General features: G+C 41.7%; 1 protein-coding gene across 2 annotated transcripts in view; it reads left to right on the top strand.

Moving 5' to 3' along the window:
- The window catches only part of LOC125450914 (uncharacterized protein KIAA2026), an 82,006-nt gene extending 59,225 nt beyond the window's left edge, over positions 1 to 22,781 (top strand). For both annotated transcript variants that reach the window (XM_059644530.1, XM_048527299.2), the window contains exons 6-8: positions 5,831 to 5,946; positions 8,895 to 9,079; positions 18,222 to 22,781. In XM_059644530.1, coding sequence (XP_059500513.1) covers positions 5,831 to 5,946; positions 8,895 to 9,079; positions 18,222 to 21,850 — 3,930 coding nt within the window. In that variant the 3' untranslated portion in view covers positions 21,851 to 22,781. The remainder of the gene's footprint in view (positions 1 to 5,830; positions 5,947 to 8,894; positions 9,080 to 18,221) is intronic.
- Positions 22,782 to 25,033: the final 2,252 nt, after the last annotated feature.

Genomic DNA, 25,033 nt, shown 5'->3' with positions numbered 1-25,033 from the left:
GTGGGTGTTGAGGTTGCTTGGCATGCCGAGCTGGCTCCTTGTTTCGCACACGTTTCGTTACGTTCTTGGTAACATCGTCAGTGCAGCCTCCAATGAAGCATTGGTGTGTTTTTCTGCCTGGTTTTTAAACTCTGGGGTCCATTGAGATGGATTGTCTCACTTCCGGTTTTCCTTTGTAGTGGAATGTATATGGAGTCAAGTTCAATGTGTTTATTAATAGCATGCTTCGTAGAGTGCCATGCTTCCAGGAATTCTCATGCTTGTCTCTGCCTAGCCTGTCCTATGATCTTCTTGTTGTCCCAGTTTAAGTCGTTGGTTCTTCTTGTTCATGTGGATTGAGATGAGTGAGTTTTAGCCGTGTCTTTTTGTAGCCCGTTGGTGTTCATGTACTCTTAGTTTCCTTCCTGTTTGTCTGATGTGGTGTTGTCTCGCAGTCTCTGCAGGGGATTTTGTAGATACATTGGTCCTGTCTATGGCGAGGGATGGGTCTTTAGTTCGGGTGAGCAGTTGACATAGGGTTGACGGGGATTTGCGTGCCACTGTGATGCCGAGTGGTCGTTGGAGTCTTGTGCTGAGTTCCAGTGTGTTTGTAATGTAGGGTAGTGTGATGACCGTGTGGAAGGGGGGGTGGGGGGGGGGAAAAAAGAGTCTTTCTGATGCTGTTCGTGTAGGCATCTTGTGACCCAGTTCCTTGGATAGCCATTATCCTTGAACACCTGGAAGAGGCATTCTACTTCCTCTTGGTGTCGTTAGTAGAAAGCAGAATACCTCTTCCAAATGTTCAAGAATAATGGATATCCAAGAACTGGGTCAGAAGATGCCTACACGAACAGCATCAGAAAGATTCTACACGCCCCGACACAGTCGTCACACTACCCTACATCAGGAACACGTCAGAACTCACCACAAGACTCCTACAACCGCTGGGCATTCGAGTGGCACAGAAGCCCATGCCAGCCCTGTGACAACTGCTCACCTAAACTAAAGACCCAGTCCCCGCCATAGACAAGACCAGTGTCAGCTACAAAATCCCCTGCAGAGACTGAAAAATACTACATCGGACAAACAGGAAGGAGACTAACAACAAGAGGACATGAGTGCCAACTGGCTACGAAAAGACATGACCAAAACGCACTCAGTCTCAATCCTCATGAACAAGGAGAACCACATCTTCAACTGGGACAACACCAAGATCCTAGGACAGGCTAGGTGGAAACAAGCATGAGAATTCCTGGAAGCATGGCACTCCAAGAAGTATGCTATTAATAAACACATTGAACTTGACCCCATATACATTCCACTATGATGGAAAACTGGAAGTGAGGCAATCCATCTCAATGGACCCCAGAGTTTAAAAACCAGGCGGGAAAATCCACTGACGCTTCATTTGGAGGCTGCACTGAGGATGTTACCAAGCACGGTAACGAAACATCTGCATAACAAGAAACCAGCTTGGCGAGCCAACCAACCTCAATTGCTTGGTATATACTCCACACAATTTATGGACTTCAGTTTTAAATCTCTCCTTCCAATCCTATTTCTGGATCTCTGCTTATGTTGCCTTTGTTACTTGCCTGGTTAGCTTTTAGAGCCAAGAGTTTACCTTTGTTGTGTAATTAATAAAAGTTGGGACCCTCGCAATTCCGCTGAAGTTGACCAAGGGATGCAAAGGCTAATTGCTGAGGTGCCACATTAATTGTTGGTGATTTGGAGCACAGGTCATGAAGGAATCGAGAGTTTGCTGAGAATAAATTGACAGAGATTGTTTGTTTGTTTTTTGAGAACAAGTGAACCTGAGAGATCTGGAAAGTCATGGAGGCTTAGGCCAAGAGCTGTTCAGTATTGATAAGTGTGAAGTCATAAATGTAATTGTGGAAAATGAAATGAGAGATTCTGAAGGAGTTATGGAATGATAAAAAAGGTAGCGTTTTGCTCCATTGTGCTAGTTCTTTACCAGAATTGTTCAGTAAATTACATTTCTCCACAGCCTTACACATACTTCAACCAAAAATAATTGTTGAATTTCCTTTTGAAAATAATTATTGAATCTGTTTCCGTTATCCTTTTAGACTGTGACTTCCAGTGTTAAATAAATGTTAGCCTTTGTTTGCTTCTAGTTTTTCTGCTAATTGCCTGAAATCCATGTCTTTTGGTTCCTCACTCTTTGCCACTCAAAGCAGATTAATTTACTTATTCTGAGATACTTTCCAATCACCCTGTTCAGAGATTCTATTACACACCTCTGCCACAAGTGAGACTTGAACCCATGTCTCAGAGGCAGAGACACTTCTATTGTACCACAAGAGCCTTTTTCCTTTCTCTGAGGTTATTTAGTACTTGTTTAAGTGCCACAAGATCACACTTATTTACTCTGACAAAACTGTTCATGATTTTAAACACCTGTTCAAATCTCCGAATTTACTCTGCTCAAAGAATAAGCTCAGCTTCTCCAGCCCTCCATATAAATAAAATCATGTATTCCTGATAAGGCACCTCTCCAGGGCCTGTATCATTCTGAAAATACACTTCCCCATAATTGTACAGAGTATTCTATTAGGACCAGTGTTAGAACAAAGAAAATTACAGCACAGGAACAGGCCCTTCGGCCCTCCAAGCCTGTATTGACATGCTGCTCGTCCCATCGGAAACCCCCTACACTTCCAGGGACCGTATCCCTATGGTCCCATCCTAGTCGTGTATTTGTCAAGACGCCCTTTAAATGTCAATATAGTATTTGCTTCCACTACTTCCCCTGGCAGCAAGTTCCAGGCACCCACCACCCTCTGTGTGTTTAAAAAAAAACTTGCCTCGTACATCACCTTTTAAACCTTGCACCTTGAATCCATGGCCACTGGTAACTGACTCTTCCACCCTGGGAAAATGTTTCTGACTGTCCACTCTGTCCATGTCCTTTATTATCTTGTTGACCTCTATCAGGTTGCCCCTCAACCTCAGTCATTCCAGTGAGAACAATTCCAGTTTCTCCAACGTCTCCTCTTAACTAATACCCTTCACACCAGGCAACATCCTAGTGAATCTTTTCTGTTTCCTGTTCTTTGTCTTGCCATATCTCCCTTGCTTTTGTACTGATGCCAGTGATTATAAAGCCAAGGATTGTGTGTAATTTTCTAATAGCAATCACAACTCTCAAAGATTTGTGTATGTGAACCCCACCCCCCACCAGCCCCCGGCATGTAGTGTTCCTGATCACCTCTCCCACCCCATAAGAATGATACCAGTTGATTCATATTACTCCTGCTCATTCTTTCGACCGAAATATATCACTTTAAAAAAATTGATGAAGTGGCGCAGGCATGAAGGAATCATGAGGATTTTTGTGGAAAGTTCCTTAACTGAGAATGTAATTTGCAGCAGTGATGAAAAAGTAACTTGGGATTTTGAATCTTACAGCTTTGAGATCACAGCATGTATTCCAGATTTTGAGTGTGTTTTCAAAAAAAAACTTTTCATCTTTGGAGAATTGTATTAATTACTGAATATTGCCTTGAGGCCATGTTGACCATGGAAGAGTACAGAGGAGATCATCTATGTTCATGAATAGATTGGGCATGAGTTGTTGGACAGAGGCTTTCATGCAGCTCAATTTAGCAAAGAGTAGGTAGTATGTTTGTGGTGGAAAAATATAGCTTTTTGTGACCTTAATATATTGTTTAAGTGTTTCAAGTGGAGCTTTAAACAGGATCCTAAAATGATATTCACCGTTAATGCTGGCTGTATGGCAAAGGATATATTCATTTTGCCCTTTTGCAAAGTAATAAATCTGTGGAATAATCTGCACTGGAGGTAAGAATAATACCATATATAAGGATTCCTGAGCTGTTTAAAACAAAAGGGGCTTTTAATACAGGAGATTACTATATTAGGACAAAAGCTGTTGAGAATGAGATAAAAACAGAAAACATTGAAGAATCCGGAAAGTCTGTGGAGCATCTACGCAGAGACAGTTAACAGAAGAGTTGTATTAGACTTAAAGTAATGTGTTTCCCTTTCTACAGATGCTGCTAGGCTTGTTGACTTTCTCCATTTTCAGATCTCCAGTATTTTGTTTTTACTTGAAAATGAGCTGGATGTTGAGTGAGCAGTCTTTCATTCAGAACAATCTGACATCACTTGGTCCAGCCAGTGTCAGACCTGGACAATAGATTTAGATTTGTATTTGCACCTTTAACAACTTCTAACTGACCATTATAGTTGGACTTCGGGTTGGTTAGCTCACCTGGCTGGGCGGCTGGTTTGTGATAATGATACCAAAGCGTGAGTTCAGTTTATGTTCCCCCTAAGACTATCGTGCACATCCTACTGCCTCAACCTTGCCAGAGGCCTGGTGACCTTCAGATTAAAACCACCCCAGGTTGTGTGTAATGAGAGAGCAGTCCTAAGGTTCTCTGAGACTAAGACAACTTTATTTGTAGTTGGACTGCAGATGGACCCTAGCATTGTCGTTTCCATTTGTCTGTAATTTGACTAACTTCTGTAGTTTCATATTGCCTTTGGTTTTGTATCGTTCAATAGTAAATAAACGTAATGAATTATCTAACTTTCCTGGTAGCTGCTTGTGTTTTTTATGTACTGAAAGATTAAGTGCATTTGACTTCTTTAGATTCATGAGTCAGTTGTTAAACCTGTGCTGACTTAGCAGGTTGTGGATCTCAAAACATGCAACTCACTCCAATCTATTTGGAGAAAAACAAGGCATGAACAGTATTTATAACCATGGGGTAACCAGGTGTAGAGCTGGATGAACACAGTAGGCCAAGCAGCATCAGTGGAGCAGGAAAGCTGATGTTTCGGGCCTAGACCCTTCAGAAATTGGAGAAACTCCACTGGAGTGAGTTGCATGCTTTGAGATCCACAACCTTATAAGTCAGCACAGGTTTAATAACTGACGCATGAATCTAAAAAAGTCAAGTGCACTTAATCTTTCAGTACACAAAAAAAAACACAAGCAGCTACCAGGTGAGTTAAATAATTTTCTGAAGAAGTTATCTAGGCCCGAAACGTCAGCCTCGCTGCTTGGCCTACTGTATTCATCCAGCTCTACACCTTGTTATCTCAGATTTTCCAGCATCTGCAGTTCCTACTATCTCCATAACCATGGGAAATTGGTTTGCATGCTATTTTTTCACTTTGGAAATTGGTTTGCATGCTATTTTTTCACTTTGGTGGTCTAGACATAAATCTAGCTTCCACCGATGAGTTAAAACTTTTTCTTTGACTATTATACTTCTGTATGAAATTACTTTTGCAACCTCCGGTCATGCCGGAATGCTGCTTGACACAAAGTCAGCACTTGTTTGAAATTGAGGTGGTACTCTCGCTCTAATGTCATACGTGGCTGGTGTGGGAAGTAAAACTGTCAAGTGCTTTGGCAAAGGCTATTAACAATTTGGGGTTGATTTGCAAAATCAGAGTTAATTCTTCATATTGTACTCATAACATTGGAATATTTGATTCCTGGGGGCACAAAGTGAGAAAGGAATGAACCACAACAGACATTTTCTAGACATTTAAGGAAAAATTAATTTTAGTGCTAAAAGGTCAATTGCAATAATTTTATGGTTATTTTCCTCATTACTCTGAAATGTTGTTGTCCCTGAAAGTTAACTTGGAGTGGAGCTTAAAAATAAACTTAAATAAAAAATGTAGAAACTTAGGATAGAGTTGCATAAATTAGTGCATCAGAAATGTCAGTTCAGTTGTTCTAAAACATTATTACATCAAGGCCGAAAAGTGAGCTTGTTGAGTCATGATGGAATGTTGGAGTTGTGAGATTATTACTGTATAATGTGGGAATTCTTTAAATCTACAGGAAAAATGGTTCTACAGACGACAAGCTTTAAAAGATTTGCACGGTACCCTTGGACGACTGTTGAATGAATTGTTGCCATGGGAACAAAAGCTACTCAAAGCCCATCAGAGAAATCGGTAATTCTTGTACTAGTGTACCTTTTAATCCTCCTGTCCTCACCCTTTCTAACAGTTTTACTAAATAATCAGTCTGAGGAGGACTTTCACTGTTCTTTACAGCTTAATAAAACTGTCTCACATTGTAGTGTAGAAACAGATTATTTCTCCACTTCACCTAATCCACCCACCATTTCTTTTCCGTAACTGTTTAACGTTCTTTTTCAAGCAGTTATTTCATTTTTGTTTCGAGGGAATGCCTGGCCTCTGCTTCAATAACAGTTTGTGGTTTATTAATTCCATATTGTTAGAAAAATATATTTCCAGTCTCCAATTTAATTATTTTTGTGGTCATCTCAAATTTCAACAGTGTACTACTTAAACTTTTGGCCTGCAACAGTACTGATCTATGTAATTGTGAAGTAGACTGTAATGATCAGGATAGACGTTTTTGCTGATTCGCTCCTTTGGAAATCACTTCTGTAATAGCAACAGCACCTTAACATAATGCTCCAAGGTGTTTCATGCAAAAGAATTATAAAAATTATTTGACATTGAGCCACAAAGCAATATTAGGATAAATCTCAAAAATCAAAGACTAAGATTTAAGGACGGTCTTAAGGTGGCAAAAGAGATGGGGTGTTTAAAAAGGGAATTCCAGATGTTTAAAATTGGAGAGACTCGTGGCCAGAAATAGTTGAATACAAATATTTTGGAGTAGTTGGGTTTGAGAAGATTATGGAAGTGCAGTAGTATTTGAAAAAGGCAATCTTTATTTTGAAGTTCAAATTTGTACTTTAACGGGAGTCAGTGTAGATTTTTTGAGCACGTGGGGACTTGTGAATGGGCAACAAACTTTTGGCAGCCCTCTAGTTTACAAAGAGTCAAAGATGAGATGCCAGCTAATAGTACACTTGAAATCTGTAGAGGTAATGTGCATGCACGTGGTTTTAACAGCTTGAGTGGGATGTGGAAATGTGATCGTTCATCCTGGTTCAGATATAATGCTGCGAATGCCAACAATCTGGTTTAGCTATAGACAGTTAATGGGGAGAGGGATGGAATCAGTGTCAAGGGATTTGTGATGATGGTAATTGATGTGAAGTTGATTGATAATTTAAAGTCTGTGATTGATCAATTTTTGTTAACCATGGGCATGAGGGGATATGTGTGAATTATATATGAAGTTAGACAAAAAAGTGGAGTTCAGACCACAATCCTTGTTGTTTCTGTGCCTTTGCCTTTTGCGTATTATGTCACGGTGAGGCAGCCTTTTGAAAGCAGTGAATGTTGCTCACGTTACTGGCTGACGAAATAAAATAATTGATGCACAAAAATGTTGGGTGATGTAAAGAGCATCTTACTCTTGACGTGCTGTAATTGGTGTAATTTTTTAAAATATCCGATTTAAATTCTCCACTTAGCTAATATCCTTCAATGATTTCCCAGTCAGCCCATGCAATGTGTTAGAAGGTTACTCAGCTTGAAATACGAATGTAGTGTCAGGAATATTGATTTTGTAGACATTTTTTGACGTGGGAATTGGATTTGTTTGTTTGCTTCTTCAGGAACAGATCAACATTTTAATGTAAAAAGATTTTGTCTGAAACAATGGCATGAACAATGATTCTGATTGATTAAATGAGAGACTGACAGCCATAAACTGCCCGTTCAAATGTCATCATTTCTCATCTTGCATCATATCATTCATTTTCAAATATTAACATTGAATATTGAGATCTTTCTTTTCTCTTAGCTGATCTGGAAATGTAAATATTTATCTAAAGAGCAAAGAATATTTGATAGTTATACAGAAGGCATTGCCTGTTTTAAATTTACGTCTTAGGACAACACAGGCACGATTTATCTTAACAGTGGAGCAGATTTAGAAAAGTGAGCCAATTTGAGTAATTATTTACTTTCTTGATATGTTTTCAATTAATAAATGCAACCATTAAGAATCCTGCCAAACACGTTAAGCAATTTTACTTCGATTTACAGGATTGTAAATGTGGGATGTGTATCATCTTGATTGTTTTAATGCATGCATCCTAACCAAGCAGACTCCTTTAAATCTTTCTGCAGGTTATGTATATTATAGAAATAAATTCTATCTAAACAAATGAAAGCAGTATTTTTTTTTAGTTCAAATGATGCTGGAGATTGTGGTGCTTGACATAGGGAATGTTCCAGAACTATCACTAAATGCCAACTTTCTGGTGGTGGTTTGAGGTCACCCAGTTGTACTTTGAGAACTGTGGACTGGTTAGGATTTCTGTACATTTTATGACACAATCTTGTTCTTTAGAAATAGATTCATGGTAGTATTACATGTAGTACTGAGGGAATCTTTGCTTCAGATACTCTAATAAAAAGTAGCTCAACTTTTTTGGACTTGTTGTGCATAGAAGAAACCCATCGTGCCTGTGTAGCCGCCTTTATTTGCAAATCTAATTTTTGTTGTGGAATCTTTATAAATTAGGAAGGGCAGTCATGCAAAAGAGTTAGGTAGCCATTGCTAATAGAATGTTGATCTGACAGATGTTGGCAATATTATATGACAGACTGTGGGATACATAGTTTGGAGAAATAGGAGCAAAATATGCATTTGTTAAACTGTTGTCCTGATTGTATGAGATGTTAAACTGAACCTGTGACATTTAAGACCTCACAATATGAAGAGCTGGAAGTTCTTCTAGTTTTGTGATCATGTTCCCTTCTTATTTGTCATCCAGCAACACAAACTTTATTTTGTCACTGCTGTTTGTCAATGCTTAGAGTAAAACCCTCTTATTTCCTTCTATATGTTCCTGAACTTCAATCCTCATGTTTTGAGATCTCAGATGTATAATATTTCATCTTTTGTACCTCTGTTACAGGCCTTTGATGAAAACAAATCAATTCTTTGTGTGTACCAGCAATATGAAAGTCTAATTAATTAAACTGCACTTTTTAAAAATCTTTTCAAGGGCTCGAATGAAGAAAGATTTTGATGACTTTAAAAAACAGCCTGACAATGATGTGTTCCTTAGAGACATCATGTCTAGTGAAGAAATGGATGGCGAGCTTATGAAAGATGGACCTCCAAATGAAGCAGGGTCCTCAAATTTTGCCGACCATCAAGAAATAATTAAAAAAGAATGCTTTGAAATAGGTATTTTAATCTTTTTAGCATTGAATTTAGATCAAATATGTCAAGTGCAAAACCCACATGAACCAGTTGTGACTAAATTACTTAGTAGAATTTTGTTCATTTGTACATAATGATGACTTTTGTGTAGTTATTTGGAATGAAAACATGCATTTGCAAAACGTGCGCATCATTCTGGATATGATAAAAGGGGCTGGATAAGGGTTGAAGTCCTGTTACCTTTTTAATCAGTCTTAAAATCATCTTAGAAATTGGATCCAAGATAGGTTCGAAAGATAAATTCCAAATAGTTCACCATACTCAGAATCCCACAAGTCATGTGCCAAAATGTCTGATTATTTGCAACAACTGACTGTGGTTCTGTGTTAACATAAAAAATTGTTTTATTCATTCTTGGAGTGATAGCATCACCAGCAATTACTGAAGAAAATCTTGATCTGAAAATGATTGGAAATTGCTAATACTTTTGGTTTTCTCCTGACATCTTAAGTGTCTGTTAGTGGCAGTTGCAAATTCAGAATCTAGATTTAATGTGAGAAAGTTCACTATAGTCACCAGAAGTTTGATAGAGTTTAGGTCTTGTTCCTTAGAAAATGGAGCAATGATACCTGCTCTACAAAATTAGCTTGTAGCTTTGAGACCAAAGGGGAGGGATTTTATGGAGCCTGCAAGAGCAAGGAATGTAGTGTGGGATGTTGACTGAATTGGACAAGATGCAAATTGTCTATTTTGTGACAGTGGGCCGAGGTGTAGAAATTAAGTCAACTATGTGTTTGTGGCCTGTTGAACCTCATGCAGCCTGAGTAGCTCATACTTAGAATATATTTGTATACAATGCATACTCATTAAAGTCAACCTTTACTTAATTACCTTCAAGTAAAGCCTGTGGCATGTTAGTCTGTCATTGCAGCTGATTCACTGTTTCAAGATGGTATGCCATCAGCCAGCTTTGTGTAGTTATGTTTTGTGTGAGTGGTTTCCCTGGTTTAACTTCCCTGCAAAAGGGAGGAAAGCAAGAGAATGTCAGCTTGCACAGAGGTTTGGGAACATTGGGGATGAAGGAAGGGGTGGGGAGGTGCAGGGAGATGGGGTTCAGTCGCTTTCGACTGGGTGCTGGGATATGAAATAGAAAAAAAATACAGTGAGGACAGAAGGTCATGTTAGGAACATAATGGAGTGTAGTAAGGACAACCTGAGTGCAACGTTAGTAGGGACATAAGGAAATATAGGATCTAAACTCCAACGTGCGTACAGTTCAAATGTACGTCCTATCCTGGTGTTAGTTGCCAAGGTCCTGACGAGGCTTTGAGTTCACCCAGACCAATGCAGTTAACCCTATTTAAAGAGATATCGGGCACTGTCATCTACACTAAATATGAGAGAGCTGGTTGAACCTGCAGGCTCACCCACTTCACATGTGAGTATAACACATGAGAGTAACATATAAAAATTCAATAAAACAACCTCAGCTGCAGTCTTTATGTAGTCCTGTAACAAACATGCTGTTTGAGACAATTAGGGCATTCATGTGTAGGAGCATGTAGATGGTTTATGGTGTAGTGCAGCAGTTGATTAAACTAAAGGCATTAAGGTAGCCTGATACATGGAGCTGACATTCTAAGATGTCTGTGCCTGCCTGTGTGTGCGTGCGCGCCTGTCTGTGTGTGCGTGCGCGCCTGTCTGTGTGTGCGTGCGCGCCTGTCTGTGTGTGCGTGCGCGCCTGTCTGTGTGTGCGTGCGCGCCTGTCTGTGTGTGCGTGCGAGCCTGTCTGTGTGTGCGTGCGCGCCTGTCTGTGTGTGCGTGCGCGCCTGTCTGTGTGTGCGCGCGCGCCTGTCTGTGTGTGCGCGCGCGCCTGTCTGTGTGTGCGCGCGCGCGCCTGTCTGTGTGTGCGCGCGCGCGCCTGTCTGTGTGTGCGCGCGCGCGCCTGTCTGTGCGCGCGCGCGCCTGTCTGTGCGCGCGCGCGCCTGTCTGTGCGCGCGCGCGCCTGTCTGTGCGCGCGCGCGCGCCTGTCTGTGCGCGCGCGCGCGCGCCTGTCTGTGCGCGCGCGCGCGCGCCTGTCTGTGTGTGCGCGCGCGCGCGCCTGTCTGTGTGTGCGCGCGCGCGCCTGTCTGTGTGTGCGCGCGCGCGCCTGTCTGTGTGTGCGCGCGCGCGCCTGTCTGTGTGTGCGCGCGCGCGCCTGTCTGTGTGTGCGCGCGCGCGCGCCTGTCTGTGTGTGCGCGCGCGCGCGCCTGTCTGTGTGTGCGCGCGCGCGCGCCTGTCTGTGTGTGCGCGCGCGCGCGCCTGTCTGTGTGTGCGCGCGCGCGCGCCTGTCTGTGTGTGCGCGCGCGCGCGCCTGTCTGTGTGTGCGCGCGCGCGCGCCTGTCTGTGTGTGCGCGCGCGCGCGCCTGTCTGTGTGTGCGCGCGCGCGCGCCTGTCTGTGTGTGCGCGCGCGCGCGCCTGTCTGTGTGTGCGCGCGCGCGCGCCTGTCTGTGTGTGCGCGCGCGCGCGCCTGTCTGTGTGTGCGCGCGCGCGCGCCTGTCTGTGTGTGCGCGCGCGCGCGCCTGTCTGTGTGTGCGCGCGCGCGCGCCTGTCTGTGTGTGCGCGCGCGCGCGCCTGTCTGTGTGTGCGCGCGCGCGCGCCTGTCTGTGTGTGCGCGCGCGCGCGCCTGTCTGTGTGTGCGCGCGCGCGCGCCTGTCTGTGTGTGCGCGCGCGCGCGCCTGTCTGTGTGTGCGCGCGCGCCTGTCTGTGTGTGCGCGCGCGCGCGCCTGTCTGTGTGTGCGCGCGCGCGCGCCTGTCTGTGTGTGCGCGCGCGCGCGCCTGTCTGTGTGTGCGCGCGCGCGCGCCTGTCTGTGTGTGCGCGCGCGCGCGCCTGTCTGTGTGTGCGCGCGCGCGCGCCTGTCTGTGTGTGCGCGCGCGCGCGCCTGTCTGTGTGTGCGCGCGCGCGCGCCTGTCTGTGTGTGCGCGCGCGCGCGCCTGTCTGTGTGTGCGCGCGCGCCTGTCTGTGTGTGCGCGCGCGCCTGTCTGTGTGTGCGCGCGCGCCTGTCTGTGTGCGCGCGCGCGCCTGTCTGTGTGCGCGCGCGCGCCTGTCTGTGTGCGCGCGCGCGCCTGTCTGTGGAATTACAGTGGCCCACTGCCTTATTGTTGTTCTGGCCCATGACGTGACTTATTCAGATGAACATTTAACCAGAACAAATCAAAGCAGTAGATTGTCTCTTTTGCAACTACCTATGCAAGTTGTGATGCTTTGACGGTTTGCAGTTTGTCCTTTTCTTCCTGGAATATGTTTGTTTATCCCTATTTGCCTTAAAACTCAGTGCCTTGCGTAGACATTTTCAAGGGGCATTGAGAATCAACCACATTATTGTGGGTTTGGAGTCACATATATGCCTGACCAAGTAAAGGTGGCAGATTTCATTCCCTAAAGATCATTAGTGAATCAGATGAGTTTTTACAGTGATCAGTGGTAGTTACATGGCACAGTTACTGAGATTAGGTTTATAGTCTGGATTTATTAATTGGATAGGAATTCCACCCGCTGCTATGATGGAATTTGAATCAGTGTCCCTGGAAAATAAGCCTGGGCTGCTGGAATGTCCAGTGACGTTACCACTGTTCATCCTCCCATTTAAACACCAGTTCCTGTACTACTGCTGAAAGTTGGGAGCTGCTTTTCAAATTAAGAACAGAAATCATGATAGCTTGGGGGCTAGATTATTTCTCTCTTTACTAGATAGCAAATGTTTGTAGAAAGTTTTCCCTGATACTATGAAATCATACACAAACACAACAAAGTATATGGATGACTCAATGGCTGCAAACTTTGCTGTTGTAATTAACTACATAAAAAGGTTATTAACTGTCTCCAAGTCCAGAAAAACCCTAGTTATTGAAGGACTATAAACGTAGATTGATTACCAATTTCTGGTGGTTTTTCCAGTAATAGATACTATTTTGATGATGAAAAGATCTTGTTCTCATGATCATTACAACTTTGTGAACTACATTTAGGTAACAATGATTTCTTTTAAATCTCTCATGCACACGCATTTGTTTCTCATGACTCAATAGCAAATCATTCATAATGCAAAATATTTGGAGGTTATTTTTCCCCCCTTTCCAACTCAATCTTTAATTAAATTTTATAACTTACGTCATTCAGACCTCTTGACATGGCTTCTAGAGTTAAGTGTAAAGTGTTGATTTAATAATTTATTGGGATGGTTCTTGAGACTTGCTGATTTAAGTCAAGAAATCATTCACTTGTTTCAATTTACTACCACAGGGTCAGACACTGCTTATCTTACACAGAGCACACTTGGGAGTAGGCTTCATCCAATAGCTGCTTTCTTGGAAATCCATGAGGACATGCAGTGCTGTGATTGGGAGTAATCTTGGTCCATTGCAACTGGAAATAATCCTGGTACACCATATTGATATCTCTGCAGTGTATTTGAACTGTCCATTCTGACACTGACAGGATGACTTCCACGCAGGACAAACCCTTGCTAACTTTAATGTACTTGGGTTGACTCCTAAATTGCTTGGAGGAAGTAGCACGAGGAAGCAAGATTAACTAACTCACGGGTGGTGAGAAATATTTGAATATGCAAGCAATGTAACCCCACCTACACATCTTTGTTGGATAATAACACTCTGGAATGTTGGTGGATGGTAGTGGGGATGGGTGGAAATGGCAAAGGAATCAGTTGAGTTGTAAGTGGCTGACAGACAGGAGGCTGGAAGCACACAGCTCGCTAGGCAGCATCTGGAGGAAAGGAGCACTCAACATTTCGGGTATTGCCTTTTTTCAGGACATAGTCAACATTTTGGGTATTACCTGAAGAGGGTATGTCCTGAAGAAAGGTAATACCTGAAATGTTGAGTGCTCCTTTCCTCCAGACGCTGCCTGGACAGCTGTGTTCTTCCAGCCTTCTGTTTGTCTATCTTGGATTCCACCATCTGCAGTTTTCTTTTGCCTCACATGTGGTAAGTGGTTCATGGCTTCAGTTTAACTTCACATCTGCATTTAAAAATATGAGCTGTAAGTTCTTCTATTTTGCCTCCTGTATTAGAAAACAACATCTAGCAATATTCAGCTAGAGTATCACAGCATTTTTATATTGCTAATGAGCACTCTGGGTAATCTGAACTTCCATAATAGGTGGATTAGGTTGATTCAGAGATTAAAACTTTGAAACTCTAAGACATCAGAACCTCTAGAAAGGAGGCAATATTGGAGTGAATGACCAAACCACTCAGATGCTGAGGGATGGTCATTTAGTTAATACAATAAGGCTATATATTGCATGAGTTGGAATGTTTCCTGTGGGCTTATTAACAAGCTACCCAATTAACCCTAACTGCCAACATATATTTTCCACCTTGCTGTTAGGCTAGTAAGTAGATTTGCGGAGTCTGCTGTATGATCCTGTTTCCAGTCTTTGCGTAAATAACAGGTTGCACTGCTATCTTCTACCACTGTTAGATTCCAGACCCCTAATTAATTAGGCTACATAGGGGGAGGAAATCTACAAAATAAAATTAAGGAGCTGCAATGTGTTTGGGAAACTTGTGTTTCCTGATGTCAGAAAAGCCCTCCCGCACGATGCGCGTTTAAGCTAATGTCCAATCCTTTGCTTTCCTTGGAGCTAAACTCTGTTCTTGAATGTGAGAAGGATTCCTGATCAGTTTATTACAACCAAGTTAGAATAAGCGCACTGGCATTCTAATCCCTTTAATTCCATGAATCACCCCAAATATAAAAGTTACAGGTGAGTGTAGACTTTGGGTCATTTTGTGCTCAAAACGTAGGTGTTCTGAAAAGTATTCTTCAAGTTCGCATTTGCCTCCCCAATGTAGAGAAGGCCACACTGAACAGCAAACACGGTAGACTAGATTGAATGAAATATAAGTAAATTGCTGCCTCACCTGGAAGGTATGTCTGAGACCTTGGATGGTGAGGAGTGGGAATGTAATTGGGCAGGTGTTGGACTTTTTTGTGATGGTGAGGGGATGATCCCTGCGAGATGCTGACAGGGTTGGGGAGGGAGATGGATGGGGAATGTGTGAGGCTGTGGCATCCTCTAAGAGGTGAAAATGGTGGACTACAATCCTTTGGACGCACATACTAGTGGAATTGTAAGTGAGGACCAGGGGGAACCCTATTTGGACAATTGATGCTGAGGCTTGAAGGCAAAAAATAAGATTCAGAATGCTTGAAGTTCTTGGTTCTAATGGAAGAGTAAATGAATCGGGTTTCATGCTGATCTTACAGCTAAGGTGTTTCATAAACAAGAGATGTGAGCTGACCAACTTGTTCTGAAGCAGAGATAATACACCTCCTCCCACCCACCCTCCTGCAAAAATTCAATCCCCTATTCCCAATTCCTCCGCCTCCGCCGGATCTGCTCCCAGGATGAGGCATTCCACTCCCGCACATCCCAGATGTCCAAGTTCTTCAAGGACCGCAACTTTGCTCCCACAGTGGTCGAGAATGCCCTTGACCGCATTTCCCGCAACACATCCCTCACACCCCGCCCCCGCCACAACCGCCCAGAGAGGATCCCCCTCGTTCTCACACACCACCCCACCAACCTCCGGATACAACGTATCATCCTCCGACACTTCCGCCATCTACAATCCGACCCCACCACCCAAGACGTTTTTCCATCCCCACCCTTGTCTGCTTTCTGGAGAGACCACTCTCTCCATGACTCCCTTGTTCGCTCCACACTGCCCTCCAACCCCACCACACCCGGTACCTTCCCCTGCAACCGCAGGAAGTGCTACACTTGCCCCCACACCACCTCCCTCACCCCTATCCCAGGCCCCAAGATGACTTTCCATATTAAGCAGAGGTTCACCTGCACATCTGCCAATGTGGTATACTGTATCCATTGTACCCAGTGTGGCTTCCTCTACATTGGGGAAACCAAGCGGAGGCTTGGGGACCGCTTTACAGAACACCTCTGCTCGGTTCACAATAAACAACTGCATCTCCCAGTCACGAACCATTGCAACTCCCCCTCCCATTCTTTAGATGACATGTCCATCATGGGCCTCCTGCAGTGCCACAATGATGCCACTCGAAGGTTGCAGGAACAGCAACTGATATTCCGCTTGGGAACCCTGCAGCCCAATGGTATCAATGTGGACTTCACTGGCTTCAAAATCTCCCCTTCCCCCACCGCATCCTAAAACCAGCCTAGTTCGTCCCCTCCCTCCACTGCATCACACAACCAGACCAGCTCTACCCCTCCCCTCACTGCATCCCAAAACCAGCCCAGCCTGTCTCTGCCTCCCTAACCTGTTCTTCCTCTCACCCACCCCTTCTTCCCATCCCAAGCCACACCTCCATTTCCTACCTACTAACCTCATCCCACCTCCTTGACCTGTCCCTCTTCTCTGGACTGACCTGTCCCCTCCCTACCTCCCCACCTATACTCTCCTCTCCACCTATCTTCTTTTCTCTCCATCTTCAGTCCGCCTCCCCCTCTCTCCCTATTTATTCCAGAGCCCACACCCCATCCCCCTCTCTGATGAAGGGTCTAGGCCCAAAACGTCAGCTTTTGTGCTCCTGAGATGCTGCTTGGCCTGCTGTGTTCATCCAGCTTCACACTTTATTATCTTGTTCTGAAGCAGGTTTTTTCTTAATTGAAAGTCCAAAAAGAGAAACTCCAATTCTGCAAACGCTGTTCAAACAGATTAGCTAGAAAACTCATTCTTAAAACAGTCAGGTGTTTTCCTTGAAATGCATTCAAGTAACCAAGATCAGCAGTTTATCACAAGATTCATTTCCAACAAGCCTTGCTGTTTTTAAAAAAAGTTTTCAATGTGTCTTTTCATGTTTCTTAAAGAAAAAAATACTGTTCTAATATCTCCACAGTCCTTCAAAATGAAGTCCACAGAAATGATAAATTTGAAGCATTTTCTTAACCAATTCGTTAATGAAGATAATTCATTTATTTTGTTCCATTTATCAAACCCATTCGTAAGCAGAGAGATTTGGTATTGTGTATGATAATTTGCTCAATTGGCAGTTTCAGACATTTCCATATCTGCTCATTTCTGTGTTAAACTGTTGGAAAGCCCTCCGATAAGACATGGAAAAAGCATTAATCTTTGATCCAGTCATCTTTTTACGGCATATGAGGCTGGTGTCAATTTAAGGGCCGTTCTATATGATGTATATGCATATAAGAATAAGGAAAATTATTTTGGCTGTCATTCTGAAAGTTATGGAATTGTTTTAGCTAACCTCTAACTGTCCTTCGTTTTGGGTTGGTACACAGTTATACTTTTGCTTAAGGTATTGCACAGCTTTAATCTTTTGAGCCAAAAATATATAATGTAAGTGGGGAAAAGCTGTACAAAAATGCTTTTTATTTCACATTATGAAGTCTTTTATGGTGATTGTCTATCTCCCACTTCAATGTTATTTTTACTTAAGATTTATCTGTAGTCAGTGGTGAGAATTAGGTAATGTGACTAACTTTCAAAATGTGCACCTTAACTAGATCAAGAAAAATTACATAAAATGTTAAGGATTAATATGATAACTTGCACAGGCCTATATCTGCTCAAATTTAGATGAATTGCTTAAAGGCTTTTTTTAAAGTAGTTTTTTTTAAGGAAAAACAATGCTTGATTTCAGTTCCATTTCTAACTGAAATAAGCTGCTAGCTTTCAACAGCGTATTTTAAATTTCTCAAATTTGGAATAGACTAGTAGTTCTGTCAGTTAAAACAAATGAGTCACTGAAAGGTTTTTCAGGAATGACATTAATAATCAATCACTTTTATTCATTTGAAGATGACCTTTTGCAGTATTTTTAGCTCTGATCGTGTAGTAGAATAATACTATGATCGCTGACTAACATGCAGTGTACCTTAGCCCCTATAAAAGAACATCTTGTAACATTTTTGCATAATTCATTGATTATTAGTTGCTTATATATGCTGATCTATAAATCACTTCCAAATTATTGTTAGTCTTTCAGATTACCTTCCCATGACTAGCCTTTATTGCAATTGCTCAATCTAATAGTTACCATGCCACAAACCTAGTTAAACATAGATTATCTGTAGTGCAATATTCTGTACATATCCTGATCTACTTATACAGTTGTTGTAACTAATTTAGCATTGAATATTCTGATGTCTTTCAGATGACATGATGCAGACTGACATGGTAATAGGTAAACTGAAGCCCATAAGAAGGGAAAGTTCTAATAAAGAAATGCAGAAGCAAACTTCCAAGCATCCTAAAAGGCAAATGAAATGCAGTGATCTTGATGAATGTGGTAAAGAATCACCCCCAAGTAAAAAGACTAAATTTAGCACAAATGAAGCTGTTGCAGGCCATAGCCTAATAAAAATGTCATCTGGTTCTGAGCTGGGAAACCAAGAGATTGAATCAAAATCTGCAACAGTGCAGCTTCCAGTTGAATTGGTTACTACCTTGAACAAGCCAGATGAACATTCTGTGATGTTAGATGCTTCAAAAGGTGAGATATCAAATGTGTCAAGATCAGCTGTTCAGAAAAGGACCAAACCTATTCAAGCCTTACTTGCAAAACATAATGGGAACAAAGTGACCTTAACCAGTCAGACATCCTCCTCTGTGAGAGAGATGAGCAGTCCAGAAGAGAAGGTAACTGCAATTACATCACATCCAAGCTCAACAAAGTCCTATTTACCAACTATTCCATCTCCAAAAGGGCCACTGCAGATGGTGTACAAAATGCCTGATGGATCTTGTGTGCCAATTGATCTGAGTAGCAGCCAGATTAAGATTGCAGTCCAACCTGTCATTGATGCAAAGACTGGAGAGCGGATCATGCAGCAGGTACTTATTGTACCCAAAAATTTATTAGCCCAACAACAAGATGGAAAATATGTTGAAAAAGGAAGTCTGCCCAAGGCATTAAAGGAACTGGAGAAAAGAGCTTCTGTCGGATCTCAAACAGCTGATTTAGGCCATTCTCCAGTGGATCTTCAGTCTCTGTCATCTGTTCAGGCGGAATCACAGGTTTCTAATTTAAGACCCAGTAAGAGCACTGAAAGTTTAACAACAGCAATAACTTCTGTCAGTCGGTCAACAAAAGTTGTACCTTCATGTAACTTTTTAACATCATCAGTTATTGCACCACAAGGAAGTGCAGAAGCGTCTGCAGTTACAGTACCTTCAGTTATGACATCAAATGCTAAAGGTAGTCAGTTAACAGTTACTGAGCCAGTAATGCCAACAAAAACACACAAGGCAGGTAATACTGGAACTGCTCAGAGTTCCAACTCGCAGCAGTCAAAAGAATCAAGTGAAACAAAGCAGGAACTTAAAACTGTGTGTATACGAGATTCTCAATCCATTTTAGTCATGACACGTGGTGGAAACACAGGTGTTGTTAAGGTACAAAGCAATTCTGATCAAAACTCACCAAATGCTATTACTCCAAGGCCAATATTTACATTTTTACCAGAAGTTCAGAACTTTGTGGTCTCAAAAACTCAACCATTGTCACCATTGACCTCTATCCTTGTTCCGGCACAGACTTCCCTAACAAATATCAATCAACTTCCTGTTTCCAATTCCATTGCATCAGTTTCATTAGGTCTAAATCAGTTGGGTGCAGAACCAATTAAGTTAGGTTCTTGCAAAACTATGAATAATGCTGGAGTTGTGCCTGTTGTACCTGTGCCTCTGCCAGCAGTCTTGTCAACTGTTTCAGAGAATCCAACTGTGCACACCAGTAGCCACAATGCTGTGCATTTAGTTAGTGGACCTGTTGGTGGATTATCTAGTGAAAGTGCAGTCCAAAGTAAGGTAACAGTTACTCAAGCACCATCGTTGCAATTCTCACTTGATACTGCAACTGGCAAGCAGTTATTTCTAAAACCACCTGAATGTAATAAGTCAGGAGGTAGCACATTCCTGACTGGAACTACAATGCCGAAATTTCTATTGGTTCCAAATCCTCCTGCTACACTTTGTGGCACAAGTCAAGTCAGCATGGCACCCACAAATGCTCAACCTCAAAAGTTAGTTTTTGTGAATCCATCTGTGTCTTCAATGTCCTCATCCTCCAACTTAGTATTAACTAAACCGCCCCAACAACAAACTGCAATGCCTTTAAACACAACACAAATACCAGTGAAAAACTCAGATCCTTATCAGGTGGTGCTAGTACCTTATACTGGGGAAACACCAATTAAAAGCAATCCACTGCCCAGCTCATTTCAGGTGAAAGAAGTTAAAAAGGGAAACCTTATAAGAAACAGCATCCAGAAAATCCCAGGAATCGGTGTTCCGCCGACTGCAAAAGTAGGAGAAGGATTATCTATGAAGAATGCTGTCTTACCAACAAGTTGTGTTAGTACTTCAGCAATTCCTTCAGCTGTGGTGAGAAATCAGAGCTCTCCACCTTTTAGGAATTCCACGGGAATCAAAATGTGTGTTCAAAATGCATTTACAGTAGCAACAGCAGCTACAGGTACTGCTCTGCCAACGCCAACTTTTACAACATTTGGTTCTCTTCCCACTGCTTTGCTTAAAGGAAATGATAATATCTCTGGATCTAATCAAGGAGTGTTAGCAACTAGACTTCCTGTTGCTATTTCAACAGTGAAGGCAGAACACCTTGCATCTTCAATGCTGCTTGCATCTCCACAGCCAAAGATGTCACATCAGTCACTGACTTCTTCTCTTCCCTTGCCAATTACAGCTCCTTTACCAAATCCAGTCAATTCAAAGATGGTACCAACAAGCACTCAACCAGTATGTACAGCCTTTTCCCCACCAATTGCACATTTTTCAAAGGATAATTGTCAAACAGTAATTCGTTTTCCAAATCCAAACACTCTAGCAGCACCAACCAATACAAGTACTGTTCCAAGGTCTGCAACTGTGCAAGCAGCTACTCGGCTGAGTGCATCAACTGTTGGTAATATGTTCACTGCTTCTTTGGGTCTTAGCTTGCCGCATCAAACACCAGTACAGAGTTTAACAAAACATCCGATGAGTCCTAAAACAGTTACTGCATCTACTTCACTTATACAGTCTGTAGCAACTGTGCCATCTTCTATTAGCAAAGTTTCTGAACCATTAAATGAATCTTGTGTACGGCAGAAAATAGTTATCAACACAAGTACACCTTTGGCACCAGGGACTCAAATAGTCATTAACAATCATCGATTTGTAGTTCCACCTCAAGGCCTTGGATCTGGTAGCCATGTCCTGCTGATTTCCAATACACTGAAACCAAGTAATTCTCGAGCAGTAAATTTAAGCCCTGGATCTCGTACAGGAACTGATGTTACATCTGCCTGTCAAAAGACAACGATAGTGTCTGCTTTATCCCATCGTTGTCAATCCTTTCCATCGCCTTATGTTGTTTCACCTGAGAAATTGCTTCAAAAGCTGTGTGTTCAGAGTGCTGCACAAACAATTACTGCTGTTTCTAAACCTGTCCAGCCTACAACAGGATCAACACTGATACTTGCCCCGACTGCAAGACCTTCACTTCAGACTGCAGTATGCAAATATCAAGTCCCTACAAGCCAGAGTGCCCCAGGTCTTCCAGTAGATACTTCATACAATAAGTTATTAATCAGCCCAGAAGGGGCAGTTTTAAATGCTATTAATACTGTGGTTAACCCTGCTACAAAAGTGGCATCACAGCCCTCTTTAACTCATGTTTTGGGAAGTTCAAGTGCAAGTCCTGCTGTAGTCTTTCCATCAATTAAGGCATCGGAAGTACTTGATTCTACTAGAACTGTTTCTGCAACTTCCAGTCTATAAACTACAATTGTTGGATATCCAAATATTGGAGATTATGTGAACCATCAGTACAATTGGAATCATTCTCTAATTATATTTTGAGTTTTGGAGAAGGCGCAACTTGTTAACAGTAAGATGTCTTGAGAGGCACAAGTATTTATTTAGTCTGCAAAGATGTTTTCCCTGTGTTTTATCTGTGAAATCTGTGTATTTCAATGTACAAAAACATTGTTAAAAATTGTAAAACAGCAAATTTGAATGACCTTGTAAATTTTCCTGATTTATAATTTTAACTGAAGTGTAGCAATTTAGTGATTGCTTACTGTGCACTCAAAAGCTTCTTGCACACTAGCGGTACAACCTGTTATCAATGCCCACATCATCGGTGTGCTGCAATGTTCCACTTTTAAGTGTGTTTTTTTTTTAAGAAGTGCAGGCAAAAGAAAAAACATACGACTTGTTTATATGCTGTTGCTTCCTTTTTAAGTATTTAATATAGAAACTTCAGTCTGTTGTACAGTTGTAAATACTTTTGAACTCAAGTTGTACTAAAGTGAATGTATAAAAGAATTTTGCTAATTTATTTGTTTCTTGTTTATATAATGTATAGGTTTTTAAGCTGTTTTAGTAGCTTTTACGGACCAGTGTTTAGAAAAATGCAGTCAAATCTGCATGATTAAAAACGTGTGCAATTGTTATTTCCGGTCTTATGTTTTATTTGCATGCAAGTTCCCTCTCCAGTTGTAATTCTGTTAATTTAATTCCAAGTCTGCAAAAATAATGCCTACCTTTAGTGTTTGACTAAGTAGGTTAGGTTCTGTATCTCTTAACTTCATTGCAGTTGGATATTAGAGGGGAACAGTGACCCCTAAAGCTATGCATTATTTTTGTTTTGCCATTTTTATAATCTCTTGTGAAACTACTCTACAGTGAGTTACTATGTTCAGGCGATTATGGGGCTGTGAGTAATGTAAGGAAAGGAAAGTGCTGGCTTAAGAAAGTGGGCATTTCAGCCATTTACAACTCTGAATTATCCTTTTGGAGATTAATAACCTATTCAAGGAGATTTTCCATCAATGGTATGATGTGACAAATGCTTTGTAGGAATAACTCTGTCCTCTGTATTATGGACATTGTTCTCTTCTGGTACATTGTGAAGAAAATAACTTCTGTCCTGATTTATAAATAATTGCTCAAAATTACACTTTTATCTCCATATGTTCTTACATACAGTTAGGTTTTTGCAAACAATTATCATATCTTTTAATTAAATTCCTGTCCTCGTACATGATTATTTAGTTTCACAATGTAAAAATGGAAGTGTCAGCATGCATCATGACCCTTTGATTCTACCTTGTTTGGCAAAAAGATAATCCTCACTAAATTGCTTTACCTAAAATTGTTCTTGTATTCAATCACTCAGGAAACAGAGTCCCAAAGTTTTCAACTTTGAATAGGTGATCATTATCTGTGGCTAAGTATGCACAAGGCATTAGCACGTTGTATGAATTTTTTTTTGCTTAAAACTTTAGGAACTTTACTGGATATATGCTAAAATGATTAATTTTATGACTGTATAACACAGTAGGGGGATTGTATTTCCTACTAGCTTGTCCTTGGTGGACCCTGACCTGGTGAAATTTGAGTCTGATTTTCTTTTTGTGGCTGTTTCTTTAGCCCATTAGTAACAGTGTTGACCTACAACAAATGCATGCTTCAACTTTGTATTAGTTTGACTTAATAGCTTTAGTGTTTCAAAACTAGCCCGAAGAAGTACGTTTCATTTGTCTTCAAAACCTCTGGTAAACTTAATCTTTTGAGGAAAATTCTTTTGAAATGAAGAGAATTGCTGTATTTTTCTTCAATCTCCATTACAGTTGATGTATTTATTAAATCTCTGTTCCACAAAACTGAATATCCTAGCACATGAACTGCAAAATATTAGTATGCAGCTACTGCAAGCGATTAGGAATGAAAATACAGTGTTCTTATTTACTACAGTGAATATTGAGCACAAAAATAGGGAGATGTTGCTACAGCTGCCAGGGATGTCAATGAGGTTGTATCTGGGTACAGTTTTGATGTATTTATTTGAGAAAGGATACAATCTCATTAGCAGGTCAAAGATGGTACATTCAGATGATTTCTGTGGTAAAGGGCATATTGTCTATAATCAGGACTTCTCAAAGTGGGGATTCCAGTTCCCAGGTGGAGTTATGAACTGGAACTTTGAGCTCAAGACCACGATAGCTGCCCCATTCCCCCACTTCACAAACTAATAAGTCTTCTCTGACCGCTCAATGAGGAGTTGCTACAATTTTCAAAAATAATAATTGGATTACTGGTAAAATGCTTACGAAGTACTAGCTTACACACTGCACTGCTGCAACTTGACAAGTCCTGTCTGATAGAATCTTCCAAACCAGTGACCTGAAGAGCAAGAACAGCGGTATAGGTATGCCACTTATCTGCTATATTCCCCTGAGTCACTCATTGAAAATATATCACTGTCCCATTATTGTACTTGGCTGAGAAATCCTGGAACAACCTAAAATCACTGGTCCACACCATAAGTGCTGCAGTGGTTCAAAAATGTCCTTTGAACCTTCTCACCGCCCTCTTTGTAAGAAATTAAGGAAACCAAATTAATGCTGCCCCTGCCCACATCGCATGAACAAATAAAAAAAATTGATCAACTTGGTGTCCCGCTAACATCATCTGCAAACTTGGACATAAACTCTATGTTTTCATTCTGGTGCAGATTCCTGAGAATATGCAAACAGTGGGCCATTCAGCCCCCAAGCCTGTTCCTCCATTCAATATGATCATTGATCTGTAGCCAAACTCTGTAAATCTACCTTCGACCTCATCCCTTAATACCTTGCCTTTACAAATGTCTATCTTGCTTAGATTTAAAATTAACAACTAATCCAGCATCCATTGCTGATATCTATCACCCTTTGTATGTAAAATTGCTTCCTAACATCTTTCCTGAATGGTGGGGCCCTTATTCTCAAACTACAACCCCTAATTTTAGAAAACCTGACCAATAGAAATATTTGAGATAATGGGAACTGCAGATGCTGGAGAATCCAAGATAATAAAATGTGAGGCTGGATGAACACAGCAGGCCAAGCAGCATCTCGGGAGCACAAAAGCTGACGTTTCGGGCCTAGACCCTCCTTCAGAGAGGGGGATGGGGTG

The sequence above is a fragment of the Stegostoma tigrinum genome, chromosome 3 (genome assembly GCF_030684315.1).
Source record: "Stegostoma tigrinum isolate sSteTig4 chromosome 3, sSteTig4.hap1, whole genome shotgun sequence".
Classification (NCBI taxonomy): domain Eukaryota; kingdom Metazoa; phylum Chordata; class Chondrichthyes; order Orectolobiformes; family Stegostomatidae; genus Stegostoma; species Stegostoma tigrinum.
Note: the sequence above shows the minus strand (reverse complement) of the source record. Positions and strands in the feature narration are given on the sequence as shown.